General features: G+C 55.3%; 1 protein-coding gene across 2 annotated transcripts; it reads left to right on the forward strand.

The window, feature by feature from the left end:
- The first annotated feature begins 1,303 nt into the window (after positions 1-1,303).
- KCNG1 (potassium voltage-gated channel modifier subfamily G member 1) lies at positions 1,304-17,872 on the forward strand. 2 transcript variants are annotated; one of them, XM_079783323.1, is made up of 4 exons: positions 1,304-1,518; positions 4,952-5,060; positions 10,697-11,496; positions 16,438-17,872. In XM_079783323.1, exons 3-4 carry the CDS (start codon positions 10,723-10,725, stop codon positions 17,206-17,208), a joined length of 1,545 nt encoding a protein of 514 aa, XP_079639449.1. In that variant the 5' UTR covers positions 1,304-1,518; positions 4,952-5,060; positions 10,697-10,722; the 3' UTR covers positions 17,209-17,872. The 2 variants fall into 2 exon arrangements, with proteins under 2 accessions (XP_079639449.1, XP_079639448.1); XM_079783322.1 differs by lacking the exon at positions 4,952-5,060.
- The last annotated feature ends 371 nt before the right edge of the window (positions 17,873-18,243 follow it).

Consider the following 18,243-nt stretch of genomic DNA (forward strand, 5'->3'; position numbering starts at 1 on the left):
TGGTTGCCTCCAGGGCACCTGAGCCAAGGTTTGCCACATGAGTGAACACTCTAACCCTCTTTATGAAATCCCAGAAAAGGTGGGCCCCACCACTCCGGAGCCTGTTCCCCTCCCTTAAGGAGAAGGCCACAGGCAGGGCCCACAGCCTTGGTTCTCTGGTGCGAGAAGGCTGTAGAGACTGGAAGGAAAAGAGGAGAGGAGGGTGAGAGGCAGGAGACCTTAGGAGGCTGGTTCTGGCCCTGGCCCTGTAGCTCAGTTGGTTAGGGCATGGTAAAGATATGCCAAGGGTTGCGGGGAGAGTCACACAATGAATGCGTGGATGGGTGGAACGACTAGTGGGTGTTTCTCTCTCTCTCTCTCCCCCTCTCCCTCCCCCCCCACTTCCTCTCTTTCAAATCAGTCGATCAATAAACAACAACAAAAATAAAAAATAAAAGAGGCTGGTTCTGCTGTGGAGCCCTCTCCGGTCCAACCCAAACCCCAGCAAAAGCAGGAGGACTCCTACCAATTCTGAGGGGAGGCGTTGCTCCCAGCCGGCTGCCTGTGCGCCAGGGCGGGACCCGGGACCCCAGAACCCGTGGACCCCAGACTCTGCGAGGTGGCACCTGCGGACCCCGGACCTCGAGGGGAAGGCACCTCGCCCAGCAATGCTGTCCCTAGAAAGCTGACGCTACAAGCCGCCCCATGCTGTCCCGAACAAGTTGACGCTACCAGGCGCCCGCAGTGGCATGAGGGGCCCGAGGGCAATGATGCGCCTGGACTCCAGGGAGAAGCACCGGCAGGGCGGGTGTGGCCCCCAGGAGCCTGGAGCGCGCGGAGCGTGGGGCCCCGGGACAGTGGCCGTGGGGACTTTACGTGCCCGTGGAGACCCTGAGCAGCGGCGCAAGGGTCCAGGACCAGAGGCGCCCTACACCCGCCCGGGAAGGCACGCGCGACCCCGGAGGTGGGAGCGCCAGCAGCCCCAAGGCGGTGGAGCGCGGGAACCACGCGGGCCGCCGGCGCGGAGGGTGGGGGGAGGCGTGGTGGGGGCAGGGGGCGCTGCGCGCGTGCGGCCGGGCAGAGCTCGGGAGGGGCGCTGAGCGCTGTCCGTCCGTGATAAGCGCCGCGAGCTGGACACCCGGACGCCGGGCGCCGGTGTGTTGCCTCGGCCGGGACTGCGGGGCGAGACGGCGCCGCGCTCCTGCCACCGCCCCTCTGCCCGCCCCGCGCTCGGTCCCTCCCTCCGTCCCGCCTCCTGCCCCGCTCCCTCCCTCGGCGGCTGCCGCGCGGTGCTCCCGGCGCACACGGAGCCCGGCGGGGACCGCGAGGCAGAGCGGGCGGCCCTGGGTCCGAGTGCGGGAGCTGAGCCGGGCCCGGGAGCCCGAGCTTGCCTGCGGCTCCGGGAGACGGCAGGGGAGCCCCGGGAGGCCACCGGCCCCGTGCCGCCTGGATTCTCGCCTGGGACCCGCGGGCAGCCCCGGGGGACGAAGCCGCGGCCCGGCCAACTCCGAGGCGGGGACGCCGCGACGGCAACTTGAGGTGGGAACTTTGCGCGCCGCAGCCTCGCCAGGCGCCACCGAGTCCCGACCGACCCCCGCGCCTGCAAACTCGGGCTCGGGGGCCGTTCGGGGCTCCTCGGCGCCGACCCCAAAACCTGCCGAGGAGCGTGACTGGGGCGGCAGAGGATCTAGGTGCACCTGCGGGCAGGGCGTGGAGCGCGCTCGCCACGGTCACAGTGCGCGCCCAGCGGGTGTTTTTCCCGAGGGTGGTCACCAGGGTGCGAAGTGCGGGACCTTCTCCACCGCGGTGACTGGGGGGGAGGGGCCGGGGGGACGCATCCTAGCGGAGGCGGAGGTGCCTCACCGCCGTGCGGATCCTGGGAGGAGGGAGTGTTGGGGGAGGTGGACGGGGCGTCTGTCACTCGCTCATTCACTCCATCCTTAGGCAGGGAATGGGGCTTTCCACCAGTGGGCTTCATTGAGTCATTCATTAACTCAGCAAGCTTCTCCTGAGTGCCTCCTGTGTGCTAGGCGCCGGGGGTTCCCAGACAACCCTTCACCTGCGGCTCCAGCATCTGATAGATAAGGTGGGTGGTCACCACCTCAGCCTCAGGGTCCCCCTACTCAGGAGGGGCTCAGCCTGGATGGATGGGAGTTTGGGAGTGAGAAAGGAAAGGAGAAAAGTTCATCCCCTCATCCGTGGATTGGACAAAGATTGTCTGAGCACCTACTATGCACAGCTCACCATGCCAAGGGCCTCACAGCTATTACTTCATTCATTTAACCAACAGTTCACGGAGGCCCCTGCTGGGGAGAGAACATGGAAGGAGAAGGACGGGGTGGGGACGGGATAGGGCGGAGGGCGGCTGGCAGCTTAAAGAGAATTGAGACCCAGCCCTCCCTTGAAGAGCCCCCAGCCTGTGGGGTGGCTGTCTCAGCAGCCCCATGTGTGTAGGGCAGAAAGTCACTGGACAGGCTGAAGAAGGGCCCTTCTGTGGCCATCTAGTGTGTTCATTCTCCGGGGGAGACTGAGTCTGGAACAGGTTCTAGGGCAGAAGGAAAGGGTCTGTGAGAGGCTCCTTAGGGGAGGGTGGGAGTGGGAGAAGGGTTGAGAAACACTGATCTAACATTACGGATGCAGGCAGGCTCCCACCCATGAGGTCCATGAGTTAGCTGTCCACTCAGCAGGCATTTTCTTAAACACTTGCTATTCTTACGCACTTGCAGGGAGCCAGGCACCTAAGTCACCCAGGTGGATGAGACAGGCGCAGAGACACCCGCCCCCCCCCCCCCTTTGCTGACACCTTGAGATAAGTTCAGGGGGAGTGAGAGGAGGGAGCAGGAGCTGATTCATTGCACATGGGGAGGGCTAGGAGGAGGCTCCTGCCTCTGTGAATCTGAGCAGAGGTTTGTCACTCGGGTGTGTTTGATACCCACACACGTTCCTGCAGTCAGAGTCACTAGGGGCAGCCTCCCCAAGGAAAGCTGGGCACTGGGGGAGACCAGCCCCGATGCTGGGCCAGGGGAGGGGCTCGTGGCCAGGGGCTGGACTTCTCAGGCTGGGCTGGACCTAAGCTTGACCCCTATGCCCTCTTCCTTGGAGCTCTGCAGAGGACCTCCTGAGTGGGGCAGGTGTCTGAAACATGGGCAGGATGGCCCCTGGGAATTGCGCTCAGCAGCCACTCCCTAGCCCAGCCCTCTCCGGCAGAAAGATGTCTGTTGTGGGGCACATTCCAAACCCACGGGGAGCCCTGAATGTGCTGGGAACAAGAGAGCTTTGACTCCTGCCTGGAGGCTTGAGAACGCAGGCTGCCCTGAAGCCGCCTGGGGTCCCACCGCCACCTTGAATTCTCTGCACCAGACACACTGGTGCTCTGGCAAGAGGTGAGGGAGTTGCCCCTGGGAAGAGAAGAACAGAGACCTGTGTCCTGAGATTCAAGGGATTAACCCTCTGGACCCCTGCAGGGTGTCCTGACTGGGCCAGCCTTTCTCCACTTCCCTTTTCTTACATGTGATGAAGAGTCGGCAAGTCCTGTTGTCGAAAGATATGGCGGTCTGGGAAGCCACTCTTGGTTGACTCGTTAAACCCAGAAATGGAGTCCCTGAGTGGGAAATGGCGGCTGGAAGAGCCACTCCAAATAGAATTAACAGAGAGGGAGAGGCAAGAAAGTCGAAGGCAGCAAGCACTCAATCACTGTTGGCCATTTTTATTATATAGCCGGCTGTGTTTGATTAACAAAATCGGGACATAGAGTGAATGTGCTACAGATAGGATCTGAGCTGTGCCTCGGATTTTCCCCTGCTCTTCGGGGCCTCACGCCCGCCCGCGCCTCAGGCCTCCCAGGCAGGCAGGCACCTCCATGCTGTCCCTCCCCGCTTCCTCACCTCCCCACCCCGGCTTACCCCAGAGACTGCAGCCATTGCCCTCACTGAGGAAAAAGAACTGAGGGGTTATGTAAGCAGGCGGCCCCTTCCTGCTGTCCCAAGGTCCCCACTGCTTCCCCAAGCCGGCTCCTTTGCGTGTGCCTGTGTTCCCAGCTTTCACCCTGCAAGGAGACAAATAGAAAAGGACCTTCTGGCTCGCACCCCGAAACACCTCCTGGTGGAAGGCAAATGTGCGTTGGGTGGTATTTTGCAGCAGCTGAGTGCGGCGGCTCTAGAGGCTGCCTCTGTCTCTTTTTCTGGGTGTGGGGGGCGAGGGGGGCAGGTGACTCTGGCACATTTACCCATGTGGGGGTAGGTGGGGGGTGGAGGGAAGAGCCCAGCTCCCAGAAAATATACCCCCCCCCCCCCGGGAACTTGGGCCCCAGCTCAAAAGAAGCCGGACGGAGGTTCGGCCGGGTTGGATTATGATGAGGGTGGACGGCAAGCAGCTAGGAAAGACTCTCCCCGTGGGTACCGCGTCTCTCGGAGAGATTCATCACGCCAGGACCTGGGCCAGGCTCCTGGCTGGATCCATTTTGATTAACGTTTTAATTGGAGATTAATGCAGCATCACCCAAGTCTGAGTCATCCCAGCCAGGAGCCCTCACCCTGGCCGAGGAAGCCGCACTGGCAGGGGAAGGGCAGCGTGGGGAGAGCGATGGGTCCCCGGACACCTGCTGGGAGTGAGGGAAGGACACAGGCTGAGAAGCGTGGTGTGCGAAGGAACCTCGGGAGCTCAGGGAGGAAATGCTCTTCTTTTAAGAAGTTGCCCTGGGGGCTGTGTTAGTTCATTGCTGTCACAGACTGTATAACCACCCATTTCGTGGCTTAAAGCCACACAGATTTATTGTCTTCCAGTTTTTGGAGATCAGAAGTTCCAAGTGGGTCTCTGGGCGAACATCAAGGGGTTGGCAGGACTGTGCTCCTTCTGGGGGGAATCCATTTCTTTGCCTTTTCCAGCTTCTAGAAGCTGCCTGCATCCTTGGCATCACTCCAACCTCTGCTTCCGTCATCACATTCTGACTCAGACCCCCCTCCCTCCCTCTTAGAAAGACCCCTGTGATGACACAGAGCTCACAGACGATCCAAGCCATCTGACCTTCTCCCCATCTCAGATCCCGCATTGAATCACACCAGCAACATCTCTTGACGTGTAAGGTAACCTAGTCCCAGGTTCCGGGGATGAGGAGGTGGACATCTTTGGGGGACCATTATTCTGCCCACCGTAGGGGCGTGGCTCATCAGTTACAGAGGGTGAGCCAGAGACCCCACCCTCACGCCTGGTGCCACGGAAAGCTGCTGCCCAGAAGCCAGAATGGCAACTCGGAACTTGACAAACGCAGGCATTTTGTTGATTCCTTCCTCTGCTCCTGTGCAAATGCGCATTAGGAATAAAGATGTTTCCCCCTGGCCACGAGCAACCGCCTGCTTCTCCGCTTCCCTAAAGACCATCCGAAAGTTTATCTGAAGAAAACAGAGCTGAGAGACCCAGGTGGCGGAGACATGCACCCCGTGGGAAAGGACCTCTGGCTCGCACCCCAGAACACCTCCGGGGAGGCAGGGAAATGCAGAGTCAGAGAGATTTGGTTTGGAGTCCCACTGACTTAGTTTGATTTTGGCTTCATCACTTATTATCAGGGTCCTGCGTTTCCACCTCTCAAAGCCTCAGTTTCTCATCTGCAAAATGGGGGAGTTAATGGTAATACCTGCCTCTTAGGGAAGGACGTGGCTCACGGAATTAAAGCTCTTACACAGTGCCTGGCACTTAGTGTGCGATTGAGGGAGGCTGAGGTTGCTGCTGTTACAGCGCTATGACTGTTTAGTGTGCGCGTGCGCTCTGTCTGTCTGTCTGCAGCCCCCCTCCCACTTAGAAGAGGGACAGAGAGCTCCGTCCTAAGGATGAGCATAGGATGGAAGGGCGGAGTCCCCACCTGCTCCTACCCCCACCAAGCAGTGCACCCCCACCCGAGTCAGACCCTGACCGCAGAGCGGCCTCATGGTGGGGCTGCCACTCAGAACTCCTTACGGTTTGGATTCTCATTTGTCTTTGGAAACGTGGACTCAGCCCTCAGTCATTGTGGTGAGCATCCTCCTCCCAGGAGGACGGAAGAGCTTACACGGGAGTGTCGGTGGCTCTGCTGGCTCACACCTGGGAGTTGATCGAGCCGTTCCCAATGCAGTTTTTTCTCTCAAACCAGAGGGTTTCCGCTTCTCCAGTGAATCTCCCCAAATGTGGGGCCCACGGAGCCTTCCAGAACCCCAAGGACATTGAGAGATTGGGCCAGGGGCTCCCCTCCAAAGCTCAGAGCAGCACTTGCAGCCCAGTCCCTGGGGGATCTCTAGGCGTTCATGGCATCCTCTCTTTCTCTCCTGAGCATCTGGGAGACTTTCTAAGGGAACCTGTCCAAATGCCCACTCCTGGGCCTCCCCCTCCAGCACCTGGTGAAGGTCTGGGCGAGGCTGGCAAGTCTGCATCTCCCCTGAGCACCCGGGCCAGTCGGAACCCGGTGGCTTGGTTGCTCTTAGGCTTCCATTTTTCTTTTTCTTTTTCTTTATTTTTACCTGGATTAAAGCCCAGAGTTGTGTTAATCACACTCTGTCTACTTCTCTCTTCATCCTGGGCCTGGGCTGGGCCATATTACTCACTGGCCCTTCATTGCAGTCCCCATTCCCCACGCTTGTCCCCCTTTCCCTCCCTCCAGGCACCCACCCCGTGGTTGATACAGATCCCTACATTACATGAGTCTTTGTAAAATATGTAATAGTGTGTGTGCTCATTTACATAAATAGCATAGTGCTATAAACTTCTGTTTCTTTTTCCACTCGGCACCATGTTTCTAAGACCTAAATGTGTTGCTAAATCTACATCTTGTGTGTGGCTTCCAATTCCTGTGCCATCTACAGGGCCCACCATCTGCGTCTACCACGACTCCCTTGTCCATCCCCGCAACCCCGCCCCGATGGACACGAGGGGACCTCTTAGCACGACCCGCAACATGGGATGCACATTCTTGTACCTAGTTCCTCTCTTACATCTGATTCCCCAGAAGTAGATCCTGAGCCAAGGATCTGAGTGCAAATAATTTATTACCAGCAATGTCTGCCTAGACCCCAGAAAACCCAGACCTGGGTAATCTACCCACAATGGGATTCCTGGGTCAGAAGGCAGCAGCATCCTCATTTCCCTCCGCATCCCTGGCGGCTTTCCCCGAGGCACCACCAGACCACATCCCCCCAGCAATGGGCTCTGTGGCTTGGACAATGCTGGGTTCAAATCCCACTGGATCAGGTGGAGAAAGGAGTCACCCTTGGCTAGTGGAAGGAGGGATGACAGACACCTCCCCACCCCCCACAGCTTATGATAATACAGCAGGTGTCCATTGCATGTCCGTCATTGGGGCAATCATGTCCCTGGGTCATTTGCTTTAGTCTTCACCACAACTCAAGGAGGCGGGAGCTATTCATATCCCCATTTTACAGATGAGGAAACTGAGTCTCAGAGGCAAGACATGTCTTGCCCAGAGTCACAGTGACCGGCCTTGAACCCAGGTCTCCGGATTTCAGAGCCAGTGGGCTCTTCTGCGTCCCCAGCTTGGGGTGGTCAGCAAGTTGTCCCTCAAGCTGGAATCCATAGACCCTCAGAGGTAAAATCACTATCGTCCATCATGCTCTCGAAGTGACAGAGCCAACACCGCAGAGAAATTTTAAAAGACCGGGTTTTTTGTGAGGGTGTCAGGCTGGGTGAGAAGTGGCGTTACTTTCAGAAGCAGGACTTCGAGGCCTGTTTGATTTATAACCTTCACTGGGGACTGTAGAGTCTGGAGCATGTGGAGCCGTGCCCCCACACCCATTGGGCTGGGAGCGAGGAGACGTGTGCCCGTCGCTCAGCTAGCAAATGCCAGGTCTGGCCCTCCGAGTGGGAGTGGCCCGAATGAAGTGTGCTTCTCCATCCTGAACTGTCTGCTGGGACAGGATAACTTTCCAGGCAGGACGCTGAGGCTTTCACTCACAACAGACCCCAGTGGTGAGAGAAAGAAAGGAGGCAACACGCACAGGGAGCTTCCTGCTGGAGAGGACGCTGAGGGTGGGGAGAAGAAATTCCTCAAGAGCAGAGGGGATGACAGCCGTGTGGTTTTCACAAGAGCCCTCCGGGGCTTGCAGGGCCAGAGGAATGTTCCTTGGCCTCCGTCATCATCATTCTCGCCAAACAGAATGCCGTGTTCCTCTTGCCTTCGGCGGCAAAGATACAGCAGCAGAGCTGAAGACGATGGTCGCTGGTGTGACGTGCCTAAAGGGAACGCCTGTCACTCCGGGGAAGGGTGGGGGGATTCTGCCTGAGGAGATGGACTCCAATTTTAGGTCAGGTTAAAAGCATTCTCAATGCTCTAAAATCAGATCATTTTTATTTCAAGCACAGGTATACCCTAGTTTCTCCAAACCCAATCTGTGAAACTAGCTATCCCCAAAGGTAAATGAGTGACGAAACCATCACTTTTGTAGAAGGATTCCTGTTAGGAAAGATCTCCTCTCCAGTGTGGAACCCTACCCCCCACCCCAGCTCCTATTAAACACTGTTCCTCATCTGAACAGGTGTGTGTGTGTGTGTGTGTGTGTGTGTGTGTGTGTGTGTGTGTGTACGTGTCTAGGGTACAGATTGACACTCAGGTACTGGAAATGAGTTTCCATGTGGAATTGATGGATTTTGATGGTACCATGTGCTTCCATGGGGACTGGGTTTGGGGGCGGGATGGTGCTTTTATAAAGCAATTACACTCACTACTTTTCTATAGATTGGCTTAATTCTGGACTAGATCCTCAAGTCATAGCAACTCTGTTGCTATGGCTTGAGGATCTCAAACTCAAAAAAGGGGCCAGGAAGTAGAGGGGTGTTAGGAAGGCAACAGGGAAAGGTGGGGACTGTGGCGGATGGCAGCATGCATGCCCTGCTTAAAGGGGACAGTCATCTCTCAGCTGGAATTTGGGCCAAATGTTGCCAGATAGACTGGGTTTCAAGAGAAACCAAGAATATGAATTTTTACATAAAATTTCTCATCTTTCAAAATCTTCTCCAAGCCAGGAAAAATATTTGTGAACCAAATTCGGCCCAGGAGCTATGGATGAATAAGCAGTCTCATTCTAGCTTGGAGGGTTGGGAGGGAAGGAGTCTACGTAAGCTGATACTTTGACCTCAGTTTCTCAGAAGTGCCTTCACCATGTCGTCCTCTCCAGCAGGAAATGTACTCATTTAGCAAACACTTCTCTGAGCTCCGAGGCTGCTGGGCACAGAGATTAAGAGATGAGTCAAGTACAGTTCTCCCCCCCCAGGGAGCCGGGAGTCTAATAAAGAAGCCAGGCTTGTGCACAGATAATTCTTAAAATGGGTGATAAGTGCAGTGGAGATAAATGCACCTTGAAGGGGGGGCAGAGGGAGCTCGATTTAGCTGGCAAAGCCAAGAAGGCTTCCTGGAGGAGCAAGCGTGCCTGTCTTTGTTCACTCCTGTATCCTCAAGAGGACGTTTGCTGATTCGTGAACGAATGTGGCACTGTTGTTATAACTGTGCATTTCTTTGGACGTTACCTCTTATTGGTGGCAAATGACATACTTTTCCCATTTATGAGAGCAACATCCCTCCAAGATAAATACAAATAGTAATAATAGTCATTGCATACCTACTATGTGCCAGGCACTGTATTAAGTACTCTTCATTGAATCGTCTTGATAATTCTATGAAGTAGGTCCTATGTTTATACCCATTTCACAGATGAGGACATTAAAACATATGAAGGTTGAGTAACTTGCCCAGGCCAGGAGGCTGCAGAGTCTATGCTCATAACCACCACACCAGTGCCTTTCCTCCTTGGCACTGTGGGCATTGGGGACCAGATAATTCTCTGTTGTGGGGCCTGGCCTGTGCACTGTAGGAAATTTAGAAGCATCTCTGGCCCTCATCTACTATGCCAGTCGCATCCACCAGACATGACAATCAAAAATGCCTCCAGACATTGCCGCGCGTCCCCTGGGGGAGAAATTGGCCCTCGTTGAGAACCACTGGTCTACACTAAACTGCCTTTAAAGCTAAATAAATAGAAAAAAGTTGGGGCTAATGTACAATGAAGTTTTAAGTAAATAATAGTACAGAGGTTGCCTGACAGTCCCGTGGGATGCCAGCTCTGCGGCCGGGGACCCTGTCTGACTCTGTGTGTGGCTGTGAATCAGCAGTGCCCACAGCAGCGCCTGGCACACAGCAGCACTCAGCATACTTATATAAATGAGGCGGGTGTGGAGGAACTGTGACACTCAGGGGATGCTGAAGGATGCTGTTGCTATTTTCACTCTTAAGTGAATGTTTTCGTCCGCTGGGGCTGCTATAACCAAATACCTGAACTGGGTGGCTCACAAACAAGACATTTATTGCTCACAGTTTGGGGTGAGGAGGGGAGGTGAAGTCCGAGATCAGGCCGCCAGCCTGGTGGGGTTCTGATGAGGACTCTCTTTCTGGCTTGTAGATGGTGCCCCCTTACTGGGCACTCACAGGGTGGAGGGGCAAGGCTCTGGTATCTTTTCCTCTCCTTATAAGGGCACTAATCCCATCATGAGGGCCCCACCCTCATGGCCTCATCTAAACCTAGTCACTGCCCCAAGGCCCCTCGAATATGGTCCCACTGGGGTTAGGGCTTCTCCCTATGAATTTGGTGGACACAATTCAGTCCACAGCAGCAAATAATCTGCAGGAACAGCATTGTCAGCTGAGACTCGGGAGTCACTAAGGGTCTCTCCTCTCTTCTTCCCCCAGGCCAGAGAGGGATGTGAAGACTCAAAATGACCCTCTTACCAGGAGACAATTCTGATTACGACTACAGCGCCCTGAGCTGCACCTCCGACGCCTCCTCCCACCCGGCCTTCTTCCCACAGAGCCAGTCACTCAAGGGCGTCTTCTACCGCCGGGCCCAGCGGCTGCGGCCTCAGGATGAGCCCCGCCAGGGTGGCCTGCCCGAGGACCGCCGGAGGCGGATCATCATCAATGTGGGTGGCATCAAGTACTCGCTGCCCTGGACCACGCTCGAGGAGTTCCCGATGACGCGGCTGGGCCAGCTCAAGGCCTGCACCAACTTTGACGACATCCTCAACGTGTGCGATGACTATGATGTCACCTGCAATGAGTTCTTCTTCGACCGCAACCCGGGGGCCTTCGGCACCATCCTGACCTTCCTGCGGGCGGGCAAGCTGCGGCTACTGCGTGAGATGTGTGCGCTGTCCTTCCAGGAGGAGCTGCTGTACTGGGGCATCGCCGAGGACCACCTGGATGGCTGCTGCAAACGCCGCTACCTGCAGAAGATGGAGGAGTTTGCCGAGATGGTGGAGCGGGAGGAGGAGGAAGACCCGCTGGACAGTGACAGCCAGGACAGTGAGGGCCTGGCGGAGGGTGATGGCCACCGGGGCCACTGCATGCGGAGGCTGCGTGACATGGTGGAGAGGCCGCACTCGGGGCTGCCAGGCAAGGTGTTTGCCTGCCTGTCAGTGCTCTTTGTCACCATCACCGCTGTCAATCTCTCCATCAGCACCTTGCCCAGCTTGAGGGAGGAGGAGGAGCAGGTAAGAGCCCACAACTGTAGGCGGGGAGACTCGCTGCCTGGGGGATGGTCACTCAGGACAGGAGACAAAGCTGTCTGCTAGGCCACCTCCTCTCAGAAGTCCACAACTTTCACCGTGTCGCCTCCTCCAGGAGGCCTTCCTTGACTGCGCTGGCTGAGGACCATCCTCCCTCCCTCCTGACATTATGTCATCCACCTCCACATTCAAATATGAGCTCCATACCTGTCCTGCTCTAGGCCCTGTGCCCCAGTGTCTTACAGCAGTGTCCAGCACCACAAGGCACTCCAGCGCGCTCTGTTGAATGAATGAATGAATGAGTGAATAAATGGATGGCACGATTTATGATGTGCTTGGCCTGAAGCACATGACACATCATCAACATTTATTTCACCCACTTAAGTCCTTTCTCGACCTTCCGAATTCCCTTGTATAAAAATACCCCAGAAATGTAATTTTTGTGGTAGGGATGCGTGTGGGCACGTGTCTTCAAATAGTGAGCATGTCTTTGTGTGGAATAAGTGAGTGCATGGAAAGGGTTCACTCCAGAAGCTGGCGCGGGGTGTGCTCCATTCTCAGGCCACCGCTTAGCCGGGGAACCAGGGGAACCAGCCCTGCCTGCATCCAATCTGACAGAGACTCCTCCAGCATCCCTGTACCCCTGTGCAGTGTTCTCCCAGCCACGTGACAGATGAGAACACTGAGGCTGAGCAGCTTGCCCAGACCCAGGTCTGACCGAGTCCAAATTCCGTGTTCTTAAATGTGGAACTATGGGTTCCACATGGAGCCTGAGTCCTAATATAGCCCACAAAGGTGGGTTATGGGCTGCACTCCCCAAAATGTTGACTTGGTCCCCAACATTTATTTCTTTTTAATATATATTTTTATTGATTTCGGAGAGGAAGGGAAAGGAAGGGAGAGAGAGAAACATCAATGATGAGAGGGAATCATTGATCGGCTGCCTCCTGCACACCCCACACTAGGGATCAAGCCCACAACCCAGGCATGTGCCTTTGACCAGAATCGAACCCAGCACCCTTCAGTACGCAGGCCGGCGCTCTATCCACTGAGCCAAACTGGCTAGGGCCCCAACATTTAAAAGAAAGGTATTTTTCATTTAAAAAGTCAAACTCCCCGCTCCTGTTAAAAATCTGTATGGTGGGGCCGGCTGGTCTGCCATCCCACTCAGCCGTTCTCGGTGGGAGCTGAGTCCCCGGACGTCTGCTCCCCGGTTCCGCCTCCTTCTGTGTGAGACCCTTGGGCCTTTGAGTCGGGACCCCTTCCCCACGCATGGGGTTTCTGGGAGCAAGTTTCAAGACAGACAGAAAGGTTTAGACAGGTGTAAATTGTATAGGCATTGGAGAAGTAGGTTTGGCAGTATGAACTGAATCCAAATACCATGCCAGCCAGCATTTATTGAGCACTGGCGGTGTACCCTGATGGAGAACTGGAGCTACTCACCACGTGAGGTTTTCCACATGCACGCATTATGGAAGAAGTAACAATACTTTTGCATTTATAACCCACAGAGGATATCTGGCACTTTTTTATATATTGAATTTTATTTTATTAGTTTTTTATTCTCTAGAGAAAGAGGTGTGGAGAGGGAGAGGGAGAGAGAAATATCGATGTGAGTGTTAAACATCAATCAGCTGCCTCCTGCACACACCCACACCCACACCCCACCGGGAATCTAGCCCACAACCCAGGCAGGTGCCCTGACAACCTTTCAGTGCACAGGATGACACCCAACCAACTGAGCCGCACCGGCCAGGGCTATCTATGTTGAATTTTAAAAACAAGTGTTGCAACAACAGCATCACCGAGTAAAATTAACTATTGATAGGCGTAAGGGGTGCTGATGAAGAGGGCAGGACTGGAGCCAGACAGCCTAAATTTAAATCTGATTTCCTCCACTCTGGCTGTGCATCTGTAGGCAAGTTACTTAACCTCTCTGTGCCTCAGGTTCCTCACCTACCAAAAAAAAAAAGAGAGAGAGAGAGAGAAAATGCTCATCATTTGAGACCTGTCCGGAAGTACGTGTACTTAGATTAGTATAGATTTTGTTTTATCTCCAACATATGTGACCCTGATTTCATCAGGAAAATACTAATAAAGCCACTGTTTTATTCAACTTCTGAAACTTGCTTTTTAAAAAGTAGTTCTTGCCCTAACTGGTTTGGCTCAGTGGATAGAGCGTCGGCCTGCGGACTGAAAGGTCCCAGGTTCGATTCCGGTCAAGGGCATGTACCTTGGTTGTGGGCACATCACCAGCAGGGGGCGTGCAGGAGGCAGCTGATCGATGTTTCTCTATCACGGATGTTTCTAACTCTCTGTCCCTCTCCCTTCCTCTCTGTAAAAAATCAATAAAATATATTTTTTAACAAATAAATAAATAAATAAAAAGTAGTTCTTAGCCTTTCTCATGATTCAGTGACAGTACTATTCTTTGACTTCATTTGGGGAGCAGTGGGGTGCACTGCTTCAGTTCCTCCTTGAGCACCCATTTGTACGTCTGTGTATTCAGGCACCACAGGGAGGCAGGGTGACCAGGACACGTCTTCCAGCCTCAAGGAGCTTCAAGGCCAGTGGAGGGAGGACAGTGACACCCCTGTGACCACACGTGTGAGAACAAGAAGTCTGAGACCTCAGAGCCCCCCAGTATGAGTTCATCTCTCCAGCCTCTAACGTGTTTCTAGAGAGAGAGCTATGACAGCAGGACTCGCAGAACCCAGCTGTGGCCAGGGACCGCAGGACGCCCCAGGCTACAGCCATCAGTGCCTGCCTCTCTGCCAAAAGGCCCCTTTGAACTTGAGGTCCCCACCATCCAGTTATATTCCAGAGAGACCCGCTGGCAGCCCGCCTGCCAAAGGCAGCACGCAGGTGTGTGTGAGAGGCCGACTGAGTGTTTTCTTTGTACTGACTTATCACAACACTTAAAATCGAGGAGATGTCATGGAAAACTCCAGATTTCCAGCTTTTCTTCAATGAGGCTGTCTCAAGCCTGAATTAGTGATTCAGGGCAGCGATCAAGGGGTGGAAGTTATGGCCATGCTCTCGGGCAGCTTCCACCCCAAATGGCTCAGCTCCCCGTTTCCTTTGCCCGCCTGGCCTTGAGTTGCCCCCTCTGTCTGAACGCCAGTCCAGTGCTCTTCTTTCCGTCCAGATAACACATGTGAGCTGCTCACCTGCCGCACGCCAAGCCTTTTCAAGTCAACAAACTGCCCCATCCTTGGGGTTACAGTCTGTTGGCACAGGGAGGAGGGGGCAGAGACAGACAATAAACATGATAAATAAGTAACTTAAAAGCATATTAAAAGATGGTAAGTGCTATGAATAAATAGAGCGGGATAAGGGGAATCGGGTATAGGACAAAGGGAGAGGGTGATTTTTAAACAAGGGGTCACCAAGGCCTCCCTGGAAAGGTGATATTGAAGCAAAGAGCTGGAGGCAGGAGGGCAGAGCCATGTGGGTGTCTGGGGAAGAGGAATCCTGCTGGGGAGAGTCAAGGCTGGGCTGGGGGTGAGCCTGGGCTGCTGGAGGGGCAGTGAGGAGACCCGAGGCGGGAGCAGGTGAGCAAGGTGGGCAAGGGCGAGGAAGCGGGAGAGTGGCAGCTGCCACGTGTATCCTGGGAGACTTGCTCTGTCCCTCTGAGTCATGAGGGGTGCTGATCAAGGAGGGCCAGGATCTGACTCATGCACTCAGGGTCCCTCTGGCTATGTGTGCTACACGGATTGTAGGCCGAGGGAGCCAAGTGAGAGAGGATGGTGGCTAGACCAGGGTTGGGGCAGTGGACATGGTGAGAAGTGGTTTGATTCTGGAATCATCCTACCTAATAAAAGAGTAATATGCAAATTGACCACACCTTCGCTACGCCCAAGCCACGCCCACCAGCCAATCAGGGTGAGTATGCAAATTACCCAACAAAGATGATGGTTAATTTGCATACGCTGAGGGAGGGAGGAGTGAAGACTGAAGACAACTTAGAAAGACGAGGGAGGAAAAGCAGAAAGCAAGGTGGCTGCCAGAGGGAAAGCAGGGGCAGGGCGGGGCGGGGGGCAGCGGCATGCGGGTGCAGGCGCGGCGGCTGCAATGGCGGCGGCGGCAGCAGCAGCAGCAGCGCACGCAGCCGCAGCGGCCGCTTGCAGGAATCTTCCTGCAAATGGGCTCCTAGTTTTAAATAAAGAGCCGACGGGGTTTCCTGAGGATTACATGGGAGGTGTCAGGACAAGGTTCAGTCTCTTGTCCTGAGCAAAATGGGAAAGGTGGAATCGCTGTTTGCTAATCAGGGGAACGACAGGTGGGCTGGTGAAATCAGGAGCCCAAAGAAACTAGATCTTTTTAAATTTTTATTGAATTTACTGGGATGACATTTGCTAATAAATTATACAGGTTTCAAGTGTACAGCTCTGCAACGAAACTAGATCGTAATTGTTCTCGCCGCAAAAAAAAAAAAAAAGAAATGACAATTATGTGGCATGACAGAGGTGTCCGCTCTATGCAGTAACCATGTTGCAATGTGTAGATGCACCCATCAGCACATGGACACCTTACACTTACATGTTGACTATACTTCAACAAAAATAAATGTTTAAAAAAGTCAGGAGCTGGTTTGGGACATGAGGAGTTTGTGGCTCCCATCAAACCCGAGAGGTGACATCAGGGAGGCAGCCCAGCCCATCTGGATTCTGAAGGTCAAGGGCGAGGTCTGGGCGGGAGAGAGGGGTGGTCAGCATCAAGATGGCACCTCAAGCCCTAGCGTTCACCCAGGGGTGAGCATCACTAGATAGAGGCCCCAGGGCCATATGGCACAGGCAGGCGGGCGGGCCGGCTGTGCCCACACTACCTTTCATCCGGGTAGCACAGCGCCCTGCCCGGGGCAGAGCTCCGTACTCCTCCCGGTGGGACCGCTGACCTCACCCGGGGCTCTCCCCTCTCCCCCAGGGCCAGTGCTCCCAGATGTGCCACAACGTCTTCATCGTGGAGTCAGTGTGTGTGGGCTGGTTCTCCCTCGAGTTCCTCCTGCGGTTCATCCAGGCGCCCAGCAAGTTCACCTTCCTGCGGAGCCCGCTGACCCTGATCGACCTGGTGGCCATCCTGCCCTACTACATCACCCTGCTGGTGGACGGGGCTGCCTCCGGCCGCCGCAAGCCAGGCGCGGGCAACAGCTACCTGGACAAGGTGGGGCTGGTGCTGCGGGTCCTGCGCGCGCTGCGCATCCTGTACGTCATGCGCCTGGCGCGCCACTCGCTGGGGCTGCAGACGCTGGGGCTCACCGCCCGCCGCTGCACCCGGGAGTTCGGGCTCCTGCTGCTCTTCCTCTGCGTGGCCATCGCCCTCTTTGCCCCCCTCCTCTACGTCATCGAGAACGAGATGGCCGATAGCCCCGAGTTCACCAGCATCCCCGCCTGCTACTGGTGGGCTGTCATCACCATGACAACTGTGGGCTACGGAGACATGGTACCCAGGAGCACGCCTGGCCAGGTGGTGGCGCTCAGCAGCATCCTTAGCGGCATCCTCCTCATGGCCTTCCCAGTGACCTCCATCTTCCACACCTTCTCCCGCTCTTACCTGGAGCTCAAGCAGGAGCAGGAGAGGGTGATGTTCCGGAGGACCCAGTTCCTCATCAAAACCAAGTCGCAGCTGAGCGGCATGTCCCAGGACAGTGACATCTTGTTTGGAAGTGCCTCCTCCGACACCCGGGACAAGAGCTGAGCCTAGAGACCACCACCGCCACCGCCAGGACGCCCCCCGCCCTGCCTGCGGCTTGACGCTATCGCCATCACTGCGGACGCCTTCTAAGGCTCGTGCCAGTTCTGAACGTGGCCCTGGCCTAGGACCGACCCAGTGCACGCCCCTGGAGGATGTTCACAACATCCCAGAAGGGTCCCTGCCCTCCTCAGCCAGCCGAGCTGGTCCCAGCACACAGCGTGACGGTCCCCGCCCGACCCCGCCCTCAAGCCTGTGTCCCTCGAGAAGGAGGTGGCTTGTTCTTTCCGCCATGTAAATAGCATGCCCAGCAAAGACCTGCTTCACGGGTGTGCCTAGAGAAAAAGTACCAACGGCCGCAGCCGCATGTCTGTCTTTCCTGTGGATCACATGCAATTAAAGAAAACCAGTGAAAAGGAACGCCTTCCCTGGGTTCTCTTAAGAAAGGAAAGCATCGCCCAGCAGAACCAGCCAGTGTGGGGACCAGAAGTAAAAGGCCTGTCTCCTTGGGTCCCTTGGGTCTCTCGGGCCAGGTGGGGCCCCAGTGGGGCTGGAGGGAAAGGAAGGCTTTGGGAGATTTGCTGGTAAATACGGAATTCCCTCTCTCTTGTTTCGCTTTGTCTCCCTTTTTCCTCCTCGCCCATCCTTTTTTCTCCTATTTTGCACCTTTAGGCCCATATCCTCAAACTTTTCCCCCAAGGTACCCCTCACGGTTGAGTGCACACCAAGGGGCCTGTCAGCATTGCTAGCTACAAAGGTGAAATCGCTTCATTTTATCTTTAAAAAAAGAGGCTGTGTTTTTAATTCTGTTCCACATTTATTTAAAATTTGGAAAAATACTTTAAACTAGTTAACCTATGTCTAAATCTAAGCTGAGAGTGGGGTTGATGCTTCAGGGGGGGTGGGGGGGGGGGTTCCCTGAACAGTCTGAGACGCCTAGTCTGAAGCCCCCAAAGGACCCCACGTCCCCCAAAGCCCCACAGAGCACCTGCCGCCGGGAGCACCTCCTGACCTCATGGACTGTGGGTGACCCACAGTAGA

The sequence above is a fragment of the Cnephaeus nilssonii genome (assembly GCF_951640355.1).
Source record: "Cnephaeus nilssonii genome assembly, chromosome: 11".
Classification (NCBI taxonomy): domain Eukaryota; kingdom Metazoa; phylum Chordata; class Mammalia; order Chiroptera; family Vespertilionidae; genus Cnephaeus; species Cnephaeus nilssonii.

Coding starts and splice junctions, on each gene's coding strand:
- KCNG1 (XM_079783323.1), top strand. CDS start 10,723: ATGACCCTCTTACCAGGAGACAATTCTGATTACGACTACAGCGCCCTG. Junction 11,497..16,437: donor TGAGGGAGGAGGAGGAGCAG/GTAAGAGCCCAC, acceptor CCTCTCCCCCAG/GGCCAGTGCTCCCAGATGTG.